This window comes from Emydura macquarii, unplaced genomic scaffold (genome assembly GCF_026122565.2).
Source record: "Emydura macquarii macquarii isolate MOO-44397 ecotype Brisbane River unplaced genomic scaffold, CSIRO-AGI_Emac_v2 contig_2636, whole genome shotgun sequence".
In the NCBI taxonomy this organism is placed as follows: Eukaryota; Metazoa; Chordata; order Testudines; family Chelidae; genus Emydura; species Emydura macquarii.
Genome location: NW_027132773.1, coordinates 40,069,565 through 40,083,814, shown reverse-complemented (window position 1 = coordinate 40,083,814; position 14,250 = coordinate 40,069,565). Strand labels below are relative to the sequence as shown.

Genomic DNA, 14,250 nt, shown 5'->3' with positions numbered 1-14,250 from the left:
TGACAAGATAGCTGTCTGAACTGGGCTTGAGGTCTATACTGCCTCCTTTTTGGGGCTGATATATATATCCCCATATAATCATCTGGGATTGGGGAGGCTTAATTATTTCAAGGAAAATGAGATACGAGTGGGTATTTGCTGCCCTTACTCTTAAACATCCTTATCTGATAGGTTCAGGTTAGAAACATATTCAGCCACTCGAGGGTGACAGTATCTTTTCTGGGTGGTGGTGGAGTTGGCAGTCTGGCCTGGAGTAAGCAGCTGACACTAACCTTGTCACTCGTGGTATGCTCAAAGGTGCCCAATACTTCCAATATGGATAGTTGTAAGGGGCCAACCTAGGGAAGAAGTTCCTTTCTGCTAACTCAAAAAGAGACTGATGATTCAGTCCCACAGGCTATGTCCTTGGTCCTCTTCTCACAGATCTACCTCTACCACAGACCTTTCTCCTTCTGTCTAAGCTAAAATATCAGCCCATCTTCCTGACATCTCCGTATGGATGTCTACCAATGGTTATCTTGAGCTAACAGCTAAATCAAACTCCTAATCGTCCCTCCCATGTCCTCCCTGCTGCCTCCTTTTTTGATCACTGGACATCAACACCATCCTGCCTGCATTCAGGCTTCTCACCAGGGTGTCAACTTCAACTCTAACCCCTCTCTAGGTCCTCACATTCAGGCTTTATCTAAATCTTGCTTTTTTTTTTTCTTTCTGCATAACATCTCTAACATATAGACTTTCCTATACATCCACACAGCTAAAACCCTCATTAAGACTCCATCTCACATCCTGATTACTTCAACATCCTTTTCTCTGACCTTGACAAATGCAGTCTTGCCCCATTCAGAATGCTGCTGCAGTCCCATAGACCATTTTCATAAACTCACTGCCCATCGCACCCTTCTCTTTGAACTCCTCCACTATCTCCCCACTTTTCTATCAAAAACATAATGTGCATGTATTCTCTTTCAAGACCTTCACAGTCAATCCCCACACTACCTATACTCATTAGTTATCAAGCTGTCAATTCTCTCTTCCAACTGGCCAACAATGCCAGCCTCCACTGCCCACTTGTAAAATGTTCAAACAAACATCGTCATGCTTTCTCCCATGCTGCCCCGCATACTTGAGGGACACTCTCTGTAAATATACTTAAAGCTACCTCATTTATCCACATTCAAATCCCTCTTCAAAACGCTCCTTTGCAGGAATGCCTGTGTAAATCTTGACAATCGTTAGACTGCTAGTGTGCAGAGACTACTGGTTATCACTGAACAAATATTGTCACATTGTTTAGTTGGACTCTCCCATCTCTTCTTTCATCATACTCTTAGATTGCAAACATGTTGGGGCAGGAACTCTTTTTGTTCTGTGTTTGTATAACACCTAGAACAATGAGGTCTCAGTCCATTACTTGAGCTCCTAGGAGCTACAGTAATACAAATGCTACTAATAATGAGGGAAGTGCCTTCCCTGAGTCAAAGGAGGAAAAGACTTTGACCATTGCAATCTGCCTGGAGAAGCCTCTCTACTGCTGTTGAGTCAGAAGAATGGGAGTATTCTTTAGGCAAGAGCATTGCAGTGCTGGTAAGGGTGCCAGACAATCTAGAAAGTCTATGCAGCACTGAGAGAATTGAGGGTACTGGGGCCAGTATCATTGCTGGCATGAGTACTGATGTCCGCACTGAAGGAAATCTTGAAAACACAGGTTGTTGCAAGAGGGAGGAGTCCCACATTGGTAGGCAGAGCAGATACCCAGCTGCCAAATAAGCCTGTGCAATGCTATTAATGTTGAAAATATATTTGAATTAATATTTTAATAGCACAGAGTTAGAACTGCTCATATTAAATATGACAAAATGCAATAGCTCAAATATTAGAGAAATATGTTTTGTATAAAATACTTGGCAACATCCGCATGGAAACTAACATTACTCAGTATATTACTTCCTTTGCCTACTCATCACACCACACTTAGCCTGACCAAGTTTCAGAAAGTGACTAGTCATTCTGGGTGCCTTAGCTTTGGGGATACATTAACAGAGCCAGAATTTCAAAAGCTTGGGTGCTCATCACTTTCTGAAAAATCAGGCCACTTTAGCATGTTTCTGGTTGATCACACAAAAATTGAGGCACATAAAATTACTACTCATTTTTTAAGATCTTGGTCCCTGTTCCTTTCAGAATCTATCTGCAAGAGGTTACAGCGTCTGTTTACGCTTTACAAACTTCAAAGCAGCTATATTTTGTGTTATTTGTTCATTTAGAATATCATCTCTATTTCAGTCAAACTGTATTAAAAATATGCACTGAGTAGGTAAAACTTCCCAAAAGAATGCACATATTAGGTTTATGCAGGATTTTAGCTCAATACAGTAGAACCTCAGAGTTATGAACTGTCCGGTGAACAATATCATTTGGAACCAGAAGTATGCAATCAGGCAGCAGCAAGACCAAAAAAAAAGCAAGTACAGTACTGTGTTTAAATGTAAACTACTAAAAAAAATAAAGTTTAAAAAAGATTTGACAAGGTAAGGAAACTGTTTATGTACTTGTTTCTTTTAAAATAAGATGGTTAAAAGCAGCATATTTTCTTCTGCATAGTAAAACTTCAAGGCTGCATTAAGTCAATGTTCGGCTGTAAAGTTTAAAAGAATAACCAAAACGTTTTCTTCAGAGTAATGAACATTTCAGAGTTACAAACAACCTCCATTCCAGAGATGTTTGTAACTCTGAGGTTCTACCGTATATTAAAAAGTGACTAATGAGCAAAGATGCCCAAATTAAAATACCATAATGGGGTCAAATTTTCAAAAAAAAGTGCTTGTGCCAGACCTCAGAAAATCAGGACCCTTTAACATGTCTCAATTTGGTACCCAAAATCAAAGCATCCAAAATTACTAGTTATTGTTGAAAACCTTGGCCTTAAATTTCCTTTAATATTTTTAGAAATAAAATGCAACAGAAAAGAAAAGAGTGCAAACAGAATTAAGCAAGAAAGCAAATGCATACTAAAAAGAGCTTAGTTCGACATTTTCATTTAACATTTACTGTAAACAAGCACTTCATTTTAATATGGAAAACTAAGCAATACAACAACGCAGGAGATTAGGACTGAGGTTGTGTAAAGTCCCAGATACCTATTCTAATAAAAGCATGTCACTTCCAAAACCATGCTTCAATACATATTTGGAGTGTAACTATACTAAACTCACATAACACAATTGTGATAATGAACAGCTTTATTTCACCCACTCATGTATAATTGTTTAATTATTGCAAAAAAGGACGGCCCAAATAAGAACTATCCCTAATAGGTATGAGGCATATTTTCAAAAGAATATTATGCATATGAAAGATTATTTCAATTTCTTATTTATACAATTGTTATACTACTGCTGAGGTAATTAGTGTTGGTTTTCATTGAAAAGACACTTCAGTTACTATGAACTGTGCCCAGTGTCTGCGTTTGAGATTATGGGTAGTCACTGTGTTGAATACTTCTGAAGTCTCACCACTCCATCAACCCACAATACCAAGGTAGGATTTCTGACATAGTTTTATCAGAATTTTGAAGTTAAACTCAAGGAGTACTAGTAGGGTAATTAGACAATGATAATTTGAACACACCTTAGTCTGATTTAGACAATGTCTGTATGAGACACAGATCTTCTGGTGAGCCAGAAGACCTAACACCCAGATATCCTCTCCACTGTAACCCAGAATGACAAACTTGAAAGAAGACATTTGTATACAAGTTTTTATTATTTTGTTACCTTTCTGAGGGCAACTAGTGATACAGAGTATAAAGCTCTGGTTGCAAAAGGGGTTTTGGAGCCATATTCTGAGTAACATATGGACACACTTTTATGTCTGTTACCAAAACAAGAGTGTCCCCTTGTGAAAGGTGCTATAAAGTATTACATTCTTACTCTCGATGGCTTAACCATTTAGTTCATACTTTAAAAACATATATGATGCAACACTTTTAATGAAGCATTGTGATCTGATTAGTGTACAGTAATGTGCCCTCTACAATATACTTACATTTTCAAGAATTCTTCTCATTAAACAGATATAAAAATAGGAATGTTTGAGTAGAAAGCAATTATTTTGTACAACAACAACAAAAAGCCTATCGTGAAGTCAAGGCCACAAATTATACAGTCCAGGTCAGTCTCAGATGTGTTAATGCAGCTGAATTTTCACTTAATAAAACATGCTCAAAGCGTAACAGAATTCCCTATTCATTTTCATCCTGTTCATTTTACTATTCAAGCACTAAAAACCCAGTGAAATCATAAGCAATTTACATGTTATCAGAATTATCTGTGGTAAAATTAGCAATGGCTTTTAGCCCATGCAATAGCAGCACATTTACCATATGCAGTACTTGAGCAAAAGAAAGGTATAATGAATTCATTTCTAAGGAAAAATTATGAGAACTACTTCATTTCTGTAATCATGGAATACAATTTATTATGCATGAATTCCATAAAATCATAATGTTACAATTTATTAATTGTATAATTATTAATTTAATAAAAATACTCATATCCATTGTTATTTTTGCATAACAAGTTGGCAATGTGTCAGACATTGATGTCATTCTGTTAGTCACCCCAAAACACAATTACAGTTAAGCACGGCACCTTATGCATGGTATCACAAAACCACCATCCTGAAGTACTTACCAGTCCAATAAACTGTACAAAACAACAACAGAATTAAAAAGGAGGATATAAGTGGCATGAGGTAACTAGGTGAAAGTAAAAAACTAAAAAAAACTGACAGAATTCATATAAACAAAACTGAGGGACACAAAGAGGTGCTAGAAAGCACAATCTTGTTTAATGACAACTAAAGAAAATTGCAGTCAAGTATTGCAAGAGATATAAACTTCTTGCCATAAACACTGCAGATTACTGGGGGGAGAGGGGACTTCAGAGATAATATGCAACAAAAACTAGTTATTGATATACACTGGAATTGAGAACATTATGAATATTGCTTTTTATTGTAATAAGAATTTTAGGAGTGTAAGTTACCACAGTTATGCAATTTGAAATTTAAGATTAAGTTAGCCATAGCCTATACTATATACAGAAACAATTATTAAAATGCTAAAATATTACCTTGATTTCTCTTTGTTCAACAGATTTTTCCCATATTTGTTGATCATATGCTCCAATCTAAAAAACAAATATATCTAAATTTAATTACTTTTAATGAAACATTATGCAACAAAAAGAGATAGATATGTCTTCAGAGGTTAAGTAAGTACAGCATGAAGACAAACAATAGACCATAGTTTCCTTGGGGATACTTATTTACTGGGAAAACTACATTTTCTTCACTCCCTCCCATTTTTCATTTCCTGTTATTATGCTATACAAATTGAGTATATTATAAAGCATACACAAGGCATCAACAGCTGAAATTTGAAATTCTTAACAAGGATTATGCAAGAAGTCACTTTTTTATTTTCCTATTTTTGTAATCCTCCTTTAGTAAATTCCTTCTCTCTTTATCACAATTGGAGATTTTTGCTTTAACGGTACCTGATTGGGGTGGGGGGCGGATGCATGCACGCTCTACCACCTTGTGCTGCTGCACAATCCTATTGAGGGCAGAGCAGCCCCCAAGGCCCTCCTTATTCCTTCTTGCCAGACAGATGCCAATATAGAGGGGAAGGAGGATGGGTTATGGAATGGGCATGTGCAACATCTCAAAGAATCGCCATTACAGAACAGGTTAGTAACTGCTTTTTCTTCAAGTGATTGCACGTGTCCCATTCAACCTCAGGTGACCTGCAAGCAGTTCAATCCGAAGGTGGTTTTGGAGGCTACCTGAACAATGAATGAAGCACTACTCATCAGGACTTGTCATCATCTCCGAAATATTGAAATATAGCATAATGACTTGTAAAGTTATGTACTGATGACAAAGTTGCAGCTTTACAAATGTCTGTGAATAAATACCTGAGCCAAAAAAAGCTGCAGAAGCTGCCTGAGATCTTGTAGAGTGTGCTACCACCCTGGTTGGAGAGTGCACACTGGCAATGTTATAGCACAGACATATGCAGGATTAAATTCTCTATGTCAAGTGTTGGCCAAAATCTTGTTTTTGAAATATATGTAAGAACAGAGCCACAAACACCCCCCCCCCCACCTCTTCCTACCAAAAGGCACATCAGTCTGAATCAAAAGCTAAAACCTCAAACTGACTCTTACTGTTCTACCCTTTTAAATGTTAATTCAAGTCTGTCTGTACTTTGTATAATTTTAAGATTGTTTGTAAATGTCTGTACTATGTCCACTGGCCAGTTTATCTGTTAATTTTATCTGCTTCCAATATATTTGTAAAAATCCTATTCTAAGTACAAAAGCCACACTGCAATGTAATGTATCTATCTAATTGTGAAAGACACTGTCAAAAATGAAATAAGGTTTGCTCTAAAAAAAATAATATGTAAGTTCTTCAGCTAGGAGTTGGCCCTGAGTGACTGAAGTGTGAATGGCTGAGCAATTGAGAGTTGGGTGTAGACAAAAAGAGTGATTGAACAATTGGTCTGAGTAAGGGATATCGAAAAAGACAAGAAGAAAACACCAGCCTCACCTAAAACGCTTGAGGGAAGAAGAAAGAAGCAAAGATGATCAAATGGCCGAAGAGGAGCCACCCTGATAACTTTGGAGCCAGCCCATTTCAAAGGACAAAATCTGATCAGGCTTGCAACAATGTGGGTGATTGAGGATCACACCAAGAATGCAGTTGCAGCATGACAATGCAAAACCCATAGACTTACATGGGGTCTTTTCCCTATAAAATGGGACAAGAAGATGAAGGCTGGAGGTTCGGGTCTACAACATCACACCAGCCAGGAGTACCGATGCGCATCGGCAGAACCTTGCTCCTCATCCTCATGCTCTAGTCACCTGGCCAGTGACTATCATGAGCACCAAGAAGCTGGTAACTATGACATCTGGAAGATCCCTGTGTATGTTTGTCTGTCTCTATCTGTGTGTGTCTGTCAGTGTGTGTGAATGTGAATGAAAGCATCAATTGAAACATGTCTCTGTAATTTGTAGTATTGATATAATGTTAATACTGTTTTCCTAGTGTTTACATTATTATTAATGCTATTTCACTAAGTAGAGCACAATATTAATGTTATTACAGTGTTGATACTTTTCTTTTCTTTGATACTATCTACAGAAGTTTCTGTGTTCACAATAAATGCGGCTTGTTGCCTTATCCCCTAATAAGATCCTGTAATATTTGTTATTTGGGTAACACAAGACTGGAAGGCCTTTCAGCCTGTCTCCAACTGACATGAACAGCTGTGGTGAAGATCTAAAAGATCTCATTCTGTCCAAGTAAAATGCCAACATCCCTATAAACATCCAAGGTGTGCAGTCTCTCCTCATCCTTATGAAACCTGGACTTAGGAAAGAAAGTTGATAAGTATATGGCTTGATTAAGATGCAATTCTGATGCTACATTAGTCAGGAATTTTGGATGCAGACAAATATACCTTTTCCTTATCAAAAAAATGTATAAGGTGATTCAGCTACCAAAGCTTATAACTATCACTCTTCTTATGGAGATAACAGCTACCAAAAATACTACTCTCATGGAGAGATGCAGTGAAGAGCAAGTAGCGATTGGCTGAAAGGGTGGAACTATCAGTTGAGTTAGCAACAAGGAGCCTGAGGGAGGAATGAGAACTATGACATGGGGATATAAACGGTTCAGACTATCCAGATCTGATTGACATAGAATTTGGTATTTTTAACAGCCCACAGTTGAAGAGTGGGAAGCAGAAACGGCTGCCAGATGAACTCTGATAGACCTAATTGATAGGCCGTATTGTTTTAGGTGGAAAAAGTAGTCCAAAACGTGGTAGAATAAAGGCCAGGACTGGTGAAACACCCTTTTGCTTTGACCAAAAGTATAATCATATCCACTACAACAGGTGGACGTATCTAGTAGCTGACTTTCTGGCATTCATGAGGATGTTTTGCACATTCCCCAAACACTCTGCCTCCTGATACTTTAACCATGGAGCACCCAGGCCACCAGATGGAGAGCAGCCAGGGATGTAGCAAGCAACCGTGGTCCTGAGAGATCAGGTTGGGTTTTGAAGGTAGTGCAAAAGGAGCCCCAGCAGACAGACTCCCCAGACTGGAAAACCAATGCTGGGGAGCCCATGCTGGTGCTAAGGGGATTATGCAAGCATGATCCTGCTTGAGCTTGTGCAACATCTGGGGAGAAGTGGAATAGAAGGGGTAGGCAAACAACAGTTGTCTTTCCAAGACAGTAGGAAAGCGTCTGGTCAGAGATCCTTGACTAAGACCTGCTGTGGAACAAAAGAGTTGGCACCTTCTGTTGAAACAATTAGCAAATAGGTCTAGGTGAGGAACCGTCCCCCAGGTTTGAAAAATGAATCTCACTATATCCAGGCTAAGAGACCAGTGGTGAGTCTCACTGAAAGATCTGCTCAGGCGATCCACCAAGCTTCCAGCATGAAGGTGGAAGGCTTTGCAATGTATTAATCTGGTGATATATCTTTGGGAGTTTTGTATCACCTCAAAACAGAGATGATCTGATCTAGTCAGTCCCTGCCTGTTCACATAGAACATTGCCACACTGTTGTCCATAAGGACTTGTAGGGTCTCTCCTTTGATATAAGGAGAAAAGACCAGATGAATAGCTCAGAATTCACATGTTTTTGTGGATAGCCCAAATCTTGAGGAGACCACAGACTGAGTCCATGTTTGCTAGGTGAGCTCCACAACCTATAGAAAAAGCACTTGCAATCAGAGTCAGTGTGGGTAAGGGAGGGGAAAACGGAACTCCCATACATATATTCCCCAGATCCAGACAAGTCCAAGAAGGCTAGTAGTCTTGTGGGCACTGAAACCAGCAGGTCTAATGAGTGACGAGCTGGGGAGTACTCTGACTTTAATCAACCCTGCAACTTTTAAATGAAATTAGCATGTCCAACCACATACATGTAGGAGGTGTGCCCCAGGTTATTTCTCACTGATGAAAACACATGGGCTTTGAGATCTAAAGAAATGTTTAACATTGTCTGGAATCTGGCTTGAGGCAGGAACACCTGTGTTATTTTAGAACTCAGAACTGCCCCTATAAATTCTACTCTGGGGAGAATATTGTCTTGTCATTGTTTATCAACAGACTCAGATCACTGAAGAGGGATCAGATCTTGGAGAGACTGATTTTTATTTGGAGCTCAGATCAACCTCCTACCAGCCAGTCAACCATCCAGGTAAGAATATTCTCATACCCCTGCTTTTCTTAGGTATGTAGCCACTGCCATCATGCATTTTGTAAATACTCATGGGGCAGCAAACAAGCCAAAAGGAAAAACTAAACTGATAATGGATGTTGGTGACCAGAAACCTAAGCAATCTCCCGTGGCTTCAATAGATAGTCACAGGGAAACATGTATGCAAGTCAAAACCAGCATATCAGTCTCCGGAATCCAGAGAGGCGATGATGGAGGCCAAGATGACTGTGCGAAACATTGTTTTCCTTATATATTTGATCAATTTTTGCAGGTCTAAGATTGGCCTGAGGCCTCCTTTAGCTTCTGGAATCAGGAAGTAACATGATTAGGAACCCTTCCCTTGGAGAATGGGGAGAACCAATTCTATAGCCCCCAAACAGGGGAGAGACTGGATTTCCTGTAAGAGCACAGCCTCATAAAAGTGGTCCCTGAAGACAGATAAGGAGAGGATGGTAGGGAGGGATGGAAATAAACTGCAGGGTGTATCCCTGTTCCACAATTCAGGACACAATTGGTCTGTGGTAAAATAGGACCATGTAAACAGCAAGTGGGATAGCCTGCTGGAAAAAATAGGGAAGGGAGTAATTTGAACAATGTGATCTGCTACTCTGTCCTTGACAAGGCAGTCAAACAGACTCCTTGGGATTTCCAGACTGCCTCGAAGAACCCGCTGGAGGTGTCGGTCTTCTCTTCTAGTTTCTCTCTCTTTTTCTGGAGTGGCCAGGCTGCACAAGTTGGAAGAGGGAGTATCTCTGCAGAGGCTGAGGGCAGAATTGCTTTTTTCTAAGAAAAGAAGTATAAATTCCCTGATGATTTCAGCTTGGTCATTGAATCCTTGAGAATGTGGAGCTTCTCATTCATCTTCTGTGAGAAGAGGGTAGGACTTTTATCCAGGATCTCCCCTTTTGGTCTGCTGGACCTCCTGAAGGAGACGGGATGGTTGAAGCCACAAACATCTGTGCATAGTTACTGCAGATGACATGGCTCTGGATGTCAAAACTGCCCCATCCAAGTCAACCTGTAGAGAGATCCTACCCTCCAATTTGCCCTCTTCTAAGAAGGAATTTTAGGCCATCTGGCATCCTCTGGCAACTTGTCTGAGAACTCAATACAGCATCCCAGAGGGAAATGTCATATCCAGCCAGTAAGACTTGCTGGCTAAATATGAAATTGTTGGCCAGCTGTGGAATAAATCTTTTTACCAAAAAGGTCAAGTCTTAGTCCTTGGGGGTAGAAGGCCATCCCTGACATTTACTGCTTAGACAACCGAAAGAACCTGACAAGGAGTAGGCATAAGAACATTCATACCCTTGAGAAGGGACATGGTACCTTTTCTTGGTTCTCTTGGCTGTTGGACAGAGAGGATAGCATGGGCCACAATGATTTTTTAGGTTCCCAGATGGTTTTGTTGGTAAAGAAAACCACTCTTGAAGGCCCTGCTGAACCCAGAATGTCCACGAGATTATGGGTACTCTCCTGGATCACCTCAATAGGAATTTCCAGAGAGGTAGCAACTTTCTTTAGAAGACCTCGGTAAGCCCTTCAGTCATCTTGGACTGATGAGGTACTGTATCTCAAGGAGCTACAGTCTGATCATTTGATGAGGACAACAAATGTAAAGTAGGCTGAGGCTAATCCTCCTGTGATGCAGTGGGTGGAGGTTTTAAAGCTTAAAGGCCTTGAGGCTTTTGGTCAGTACTGATAATGGTAGTGATGCCTGGTAGGAGATCTAAAAGACTGAAGAAACGGATGGGATCTAGAAGCAGGGGGCATGCCCTACGAGTTCCAGATGGGTCACGGGTATAGCACAGGACCATGAGTGCTCCAAGTTTCTCACTGTCTGGATTGCCTCTGGACAACTGGTGGGTACCAGTAACAAAACTCCCTTGATGAAGCAGAAAGGGAATGCCATTGTTTATGTCAAGAGGGAGGGACATAAGAACCTACCTCGGACTCTGAGGAGGACCCTAAGTCAACCCCTATGGTGGAGCTGACATCCGCGTCGCAGCTCTAAGAATATTGGTACCAAGGATATCATGGTAGCTTGACCCCTAGACTACACTAGTTGCTTTACCTCCCACACTGGACCGAGGGCTGATCAGAAGCCTGAGGTAAGTCTATAGCCGGGGCCTGAGGATGCAGCAGTACTGGGTAAGCTGTCAGTGATTCCATCAATGATTCCAGCACCAAAATGCAGAAAGGCTCAGAAGGAGGCTGCAGAGCCTCCACAAGAATGTGGTGCAGTCTTGCCTCTCAGTTTTTCTTCATTCGGGGCTTAAAGTCTACCAATCATGGATGGTAAGAATGAATTGAGGAGGATTTGGGGCGGCCCCTCCCTTTATACCATTGTGCAACTCCCCTAGACACTTCAGACAGCTGTCATGGGTGGCTTGCTAAGTGGGAAGAGCTTGCCGCAGGACTTAAGGCTTGAAACCCGGGGATCAAGGCATGCACCACAGCCAGGTGGAGGTCCCTAAGGGGACTACCTTATCGGCTAAACTATTTACACTATCAACTAACAAAACACTAACTACTTAACAACTAATTAAGGGAACACTTAACACTAAATTGCTAAGAGGCACTTGCAGAAGCAAGCAAGACATAGTTCCAGTAACCATCAGTGGCGAAATGAAGGAACCGAGGGGGGGTAGAGCCAGCGGTGCCTAGTATACCGTAGCATGTGCGCAGGACTCCAAGGGGCGCTGAAGCTAAAGAGAAAAAAATTCCAGTAATCGTGCACGGGGCACACACGCACCTACAATGGAATCAACATGAGCAAGCACTCAAATAAGAAACTTTTACTCCTCCCTCTTTTGTGCCTCACACTTGTAGACCATGCTCAAATTACTTCTTCCTTCAACGTTTCTCAGATCATCCTTTTCTTTCAATCACTATTAGTAAAACTCCCATTCATGCTCCATCTCCCATCTCAATTACTGTAACTTTATCTGTGGTGTCCCTGAAATCCACATCATCTTCTCAATATAAAATGCTGCCACTTCAACTTCCTTCCCCATTATCTCACACACAAACCCCTTCTGATCCTGTCAATGTATTAAAATACAAGTTTCTTGTCATTTCCCTTAAGGCCTGCATAATTCTGCCTCTCCCTGACTATCTACTCTCTCTCTTCATTATATTCACAGGCCCAATAAAAAGGTCTGCCTTAACACATCATGTGCTTTCTTACATAGAATGCCCTTCCTGAACTGATCTGAAATGCAGTATCCACTCCATGTTCAATAATTTCCTATTTTTTTAAGTTTAAAAAAAAGTTAATTGCTTGCACAACTTACAACCTTTATTGACAATTGCCCTCAGTGATTTAAGTTCTCTGAGTCAAATAGTGATATATTTAAACTTGATTGTATTGTGTGGCTTGTTTAAGAGCATGAAACATTTCAGCAAGATGTGATGGAATATAATGAAGCCCTACTTACACCACAGACTTTGCTTTGGAATCCAACCTCTTCTTATTGCTGGTGCAGAACTGTGTGCCAAAATTTAAGCTACCACTTTATGTTTTTAATAACAAATTGTTTCTATCCCTAGTATTGCCAATCCCAAGCATTCAAAAATTATGAGTCAAGTCCTCCAAAAATTTGTTTAAAATTAACGACATTTTTTAAAAAGTAAGTAACTTTTTTGAAGATGGATGAGGAGAGTTTATTTGCCTTTAAATGTTGAAGCAATTAGAGTACAACATTTCTGAATTTTTCCCAAGAACCATGAGGATTAAAACCTTTTTTTATTATTTTTAAATGAAAGCTGAGATTCTCAGGTATTCTGTTTCCAGCAGCTGGGGATTTTAAGAAAAAAACAAAATCAGAAAATGCAAAAAAAATCTTTATAGTAGGCAATACTATATCCCCCGACTGTGAAGATACCCTTTTAAATATGACTAAGTAGAAGAAGTGTCTTCCTGAGTCTGCAGATACCCTGAACCAACAGTCGTGAAAAGAATGAAGTGCTCCACTCATCTCAATGGAATAGGAGCTCTGACACACAAGGATAATACTTCTGTGTATAATAGTAAAAAGCAGCTGCAATGAAGTTGACAGAATCATCCAGCTAATATTCTTATCAAACAATACAAAATTATTTCTAACACCTTCAAAAGTCTTCCCCTGTACAGCTCCAAAACTTCTCTGTATTAGCTCCCCTGATAGAGCTGATGCAGTAATGGCACTGTGAATACAAAAATCTCACTTTCAACTTTCAATATGCTGCAAAGAGCAACATAAATTTTTGATTTAATAGCCTCTTTTGTTTGATACCACATTGGATATTATTTTCATATTTTCTTAATTAAAATTTTATTTTTAAAGATAAACTGCCAAGAAATTTCCAGTTTGCCATACTAGAGTGTTGCAGAATGTGGGTACAGCGTACCATGAAATACTTGGGGCTTGGGTTATGAGCATCTGAAAACAGAGTTCTAATGGAGTAAATAATTGGGGAACTTGAAGCTATTCTGGGCATCAATAAGCATCTGATAAAACCAAAAGGAGGAATTTATTAAGTATAGAAACTCACATAATCTGGATTCCAATGAAAAATGGATTGGTAAAATAGTGTCTTAGGATACAGTTTCTCATTGGGAATTCTATTTTCAAACGGTCTTCAAAGTACTATGATTGTCATAATAGATCAGTCTGAAAAGTAAGAAATCGCCAATATAAACAAGAGACTGAATTATTTAACTGATTTTTCTTACTTACCTAACACCTGACTTGTATCATCAGTCGAATCTTCATACATTTAGATATGCCACAGTTTTTCCAAACTTTTGTAAGGTTGGAAGTCTTCCTAGTCTTCTGATTTCTCTGGAACAGCCTCCTTTGTTGGATATATATAATCACAGATAACTGTCTCTAGAACTTGACCATTAATCATGACGTGAGCTTGCATCCTATTTTGTTAATTGTATCAATGTG

At 39.6% G+C, this 14,250-nt stretch overlaps 1 protein-coding gene across 4 annotated transcripts in view; it reads right to left on the bottom strand.

The window, feature by feature from the left end:
• Positions 1 to 14,250, bottom strand: part of PHTF2 (putative homeodomain transcription factor 2) — a 165,334-nt gene that overhangs the window by 104,002 nt on the left and 47,082 nt on the right. For all 4 annotated transcript variants that reach the window (XM_067564535.1, XM_067564534.1, XM_067564536.1 and 1 more), the window contains exon 3: positions 5,136 to 5,192. In XM_067564535.1, the coding sequence (XP_067420636.1) occupies positions 5,136 to 5,192 (57 nt within the window). The remainder of the gene's footprint in view (positions 1 to 5,135; positions 5,193 to 14,250) is intronic.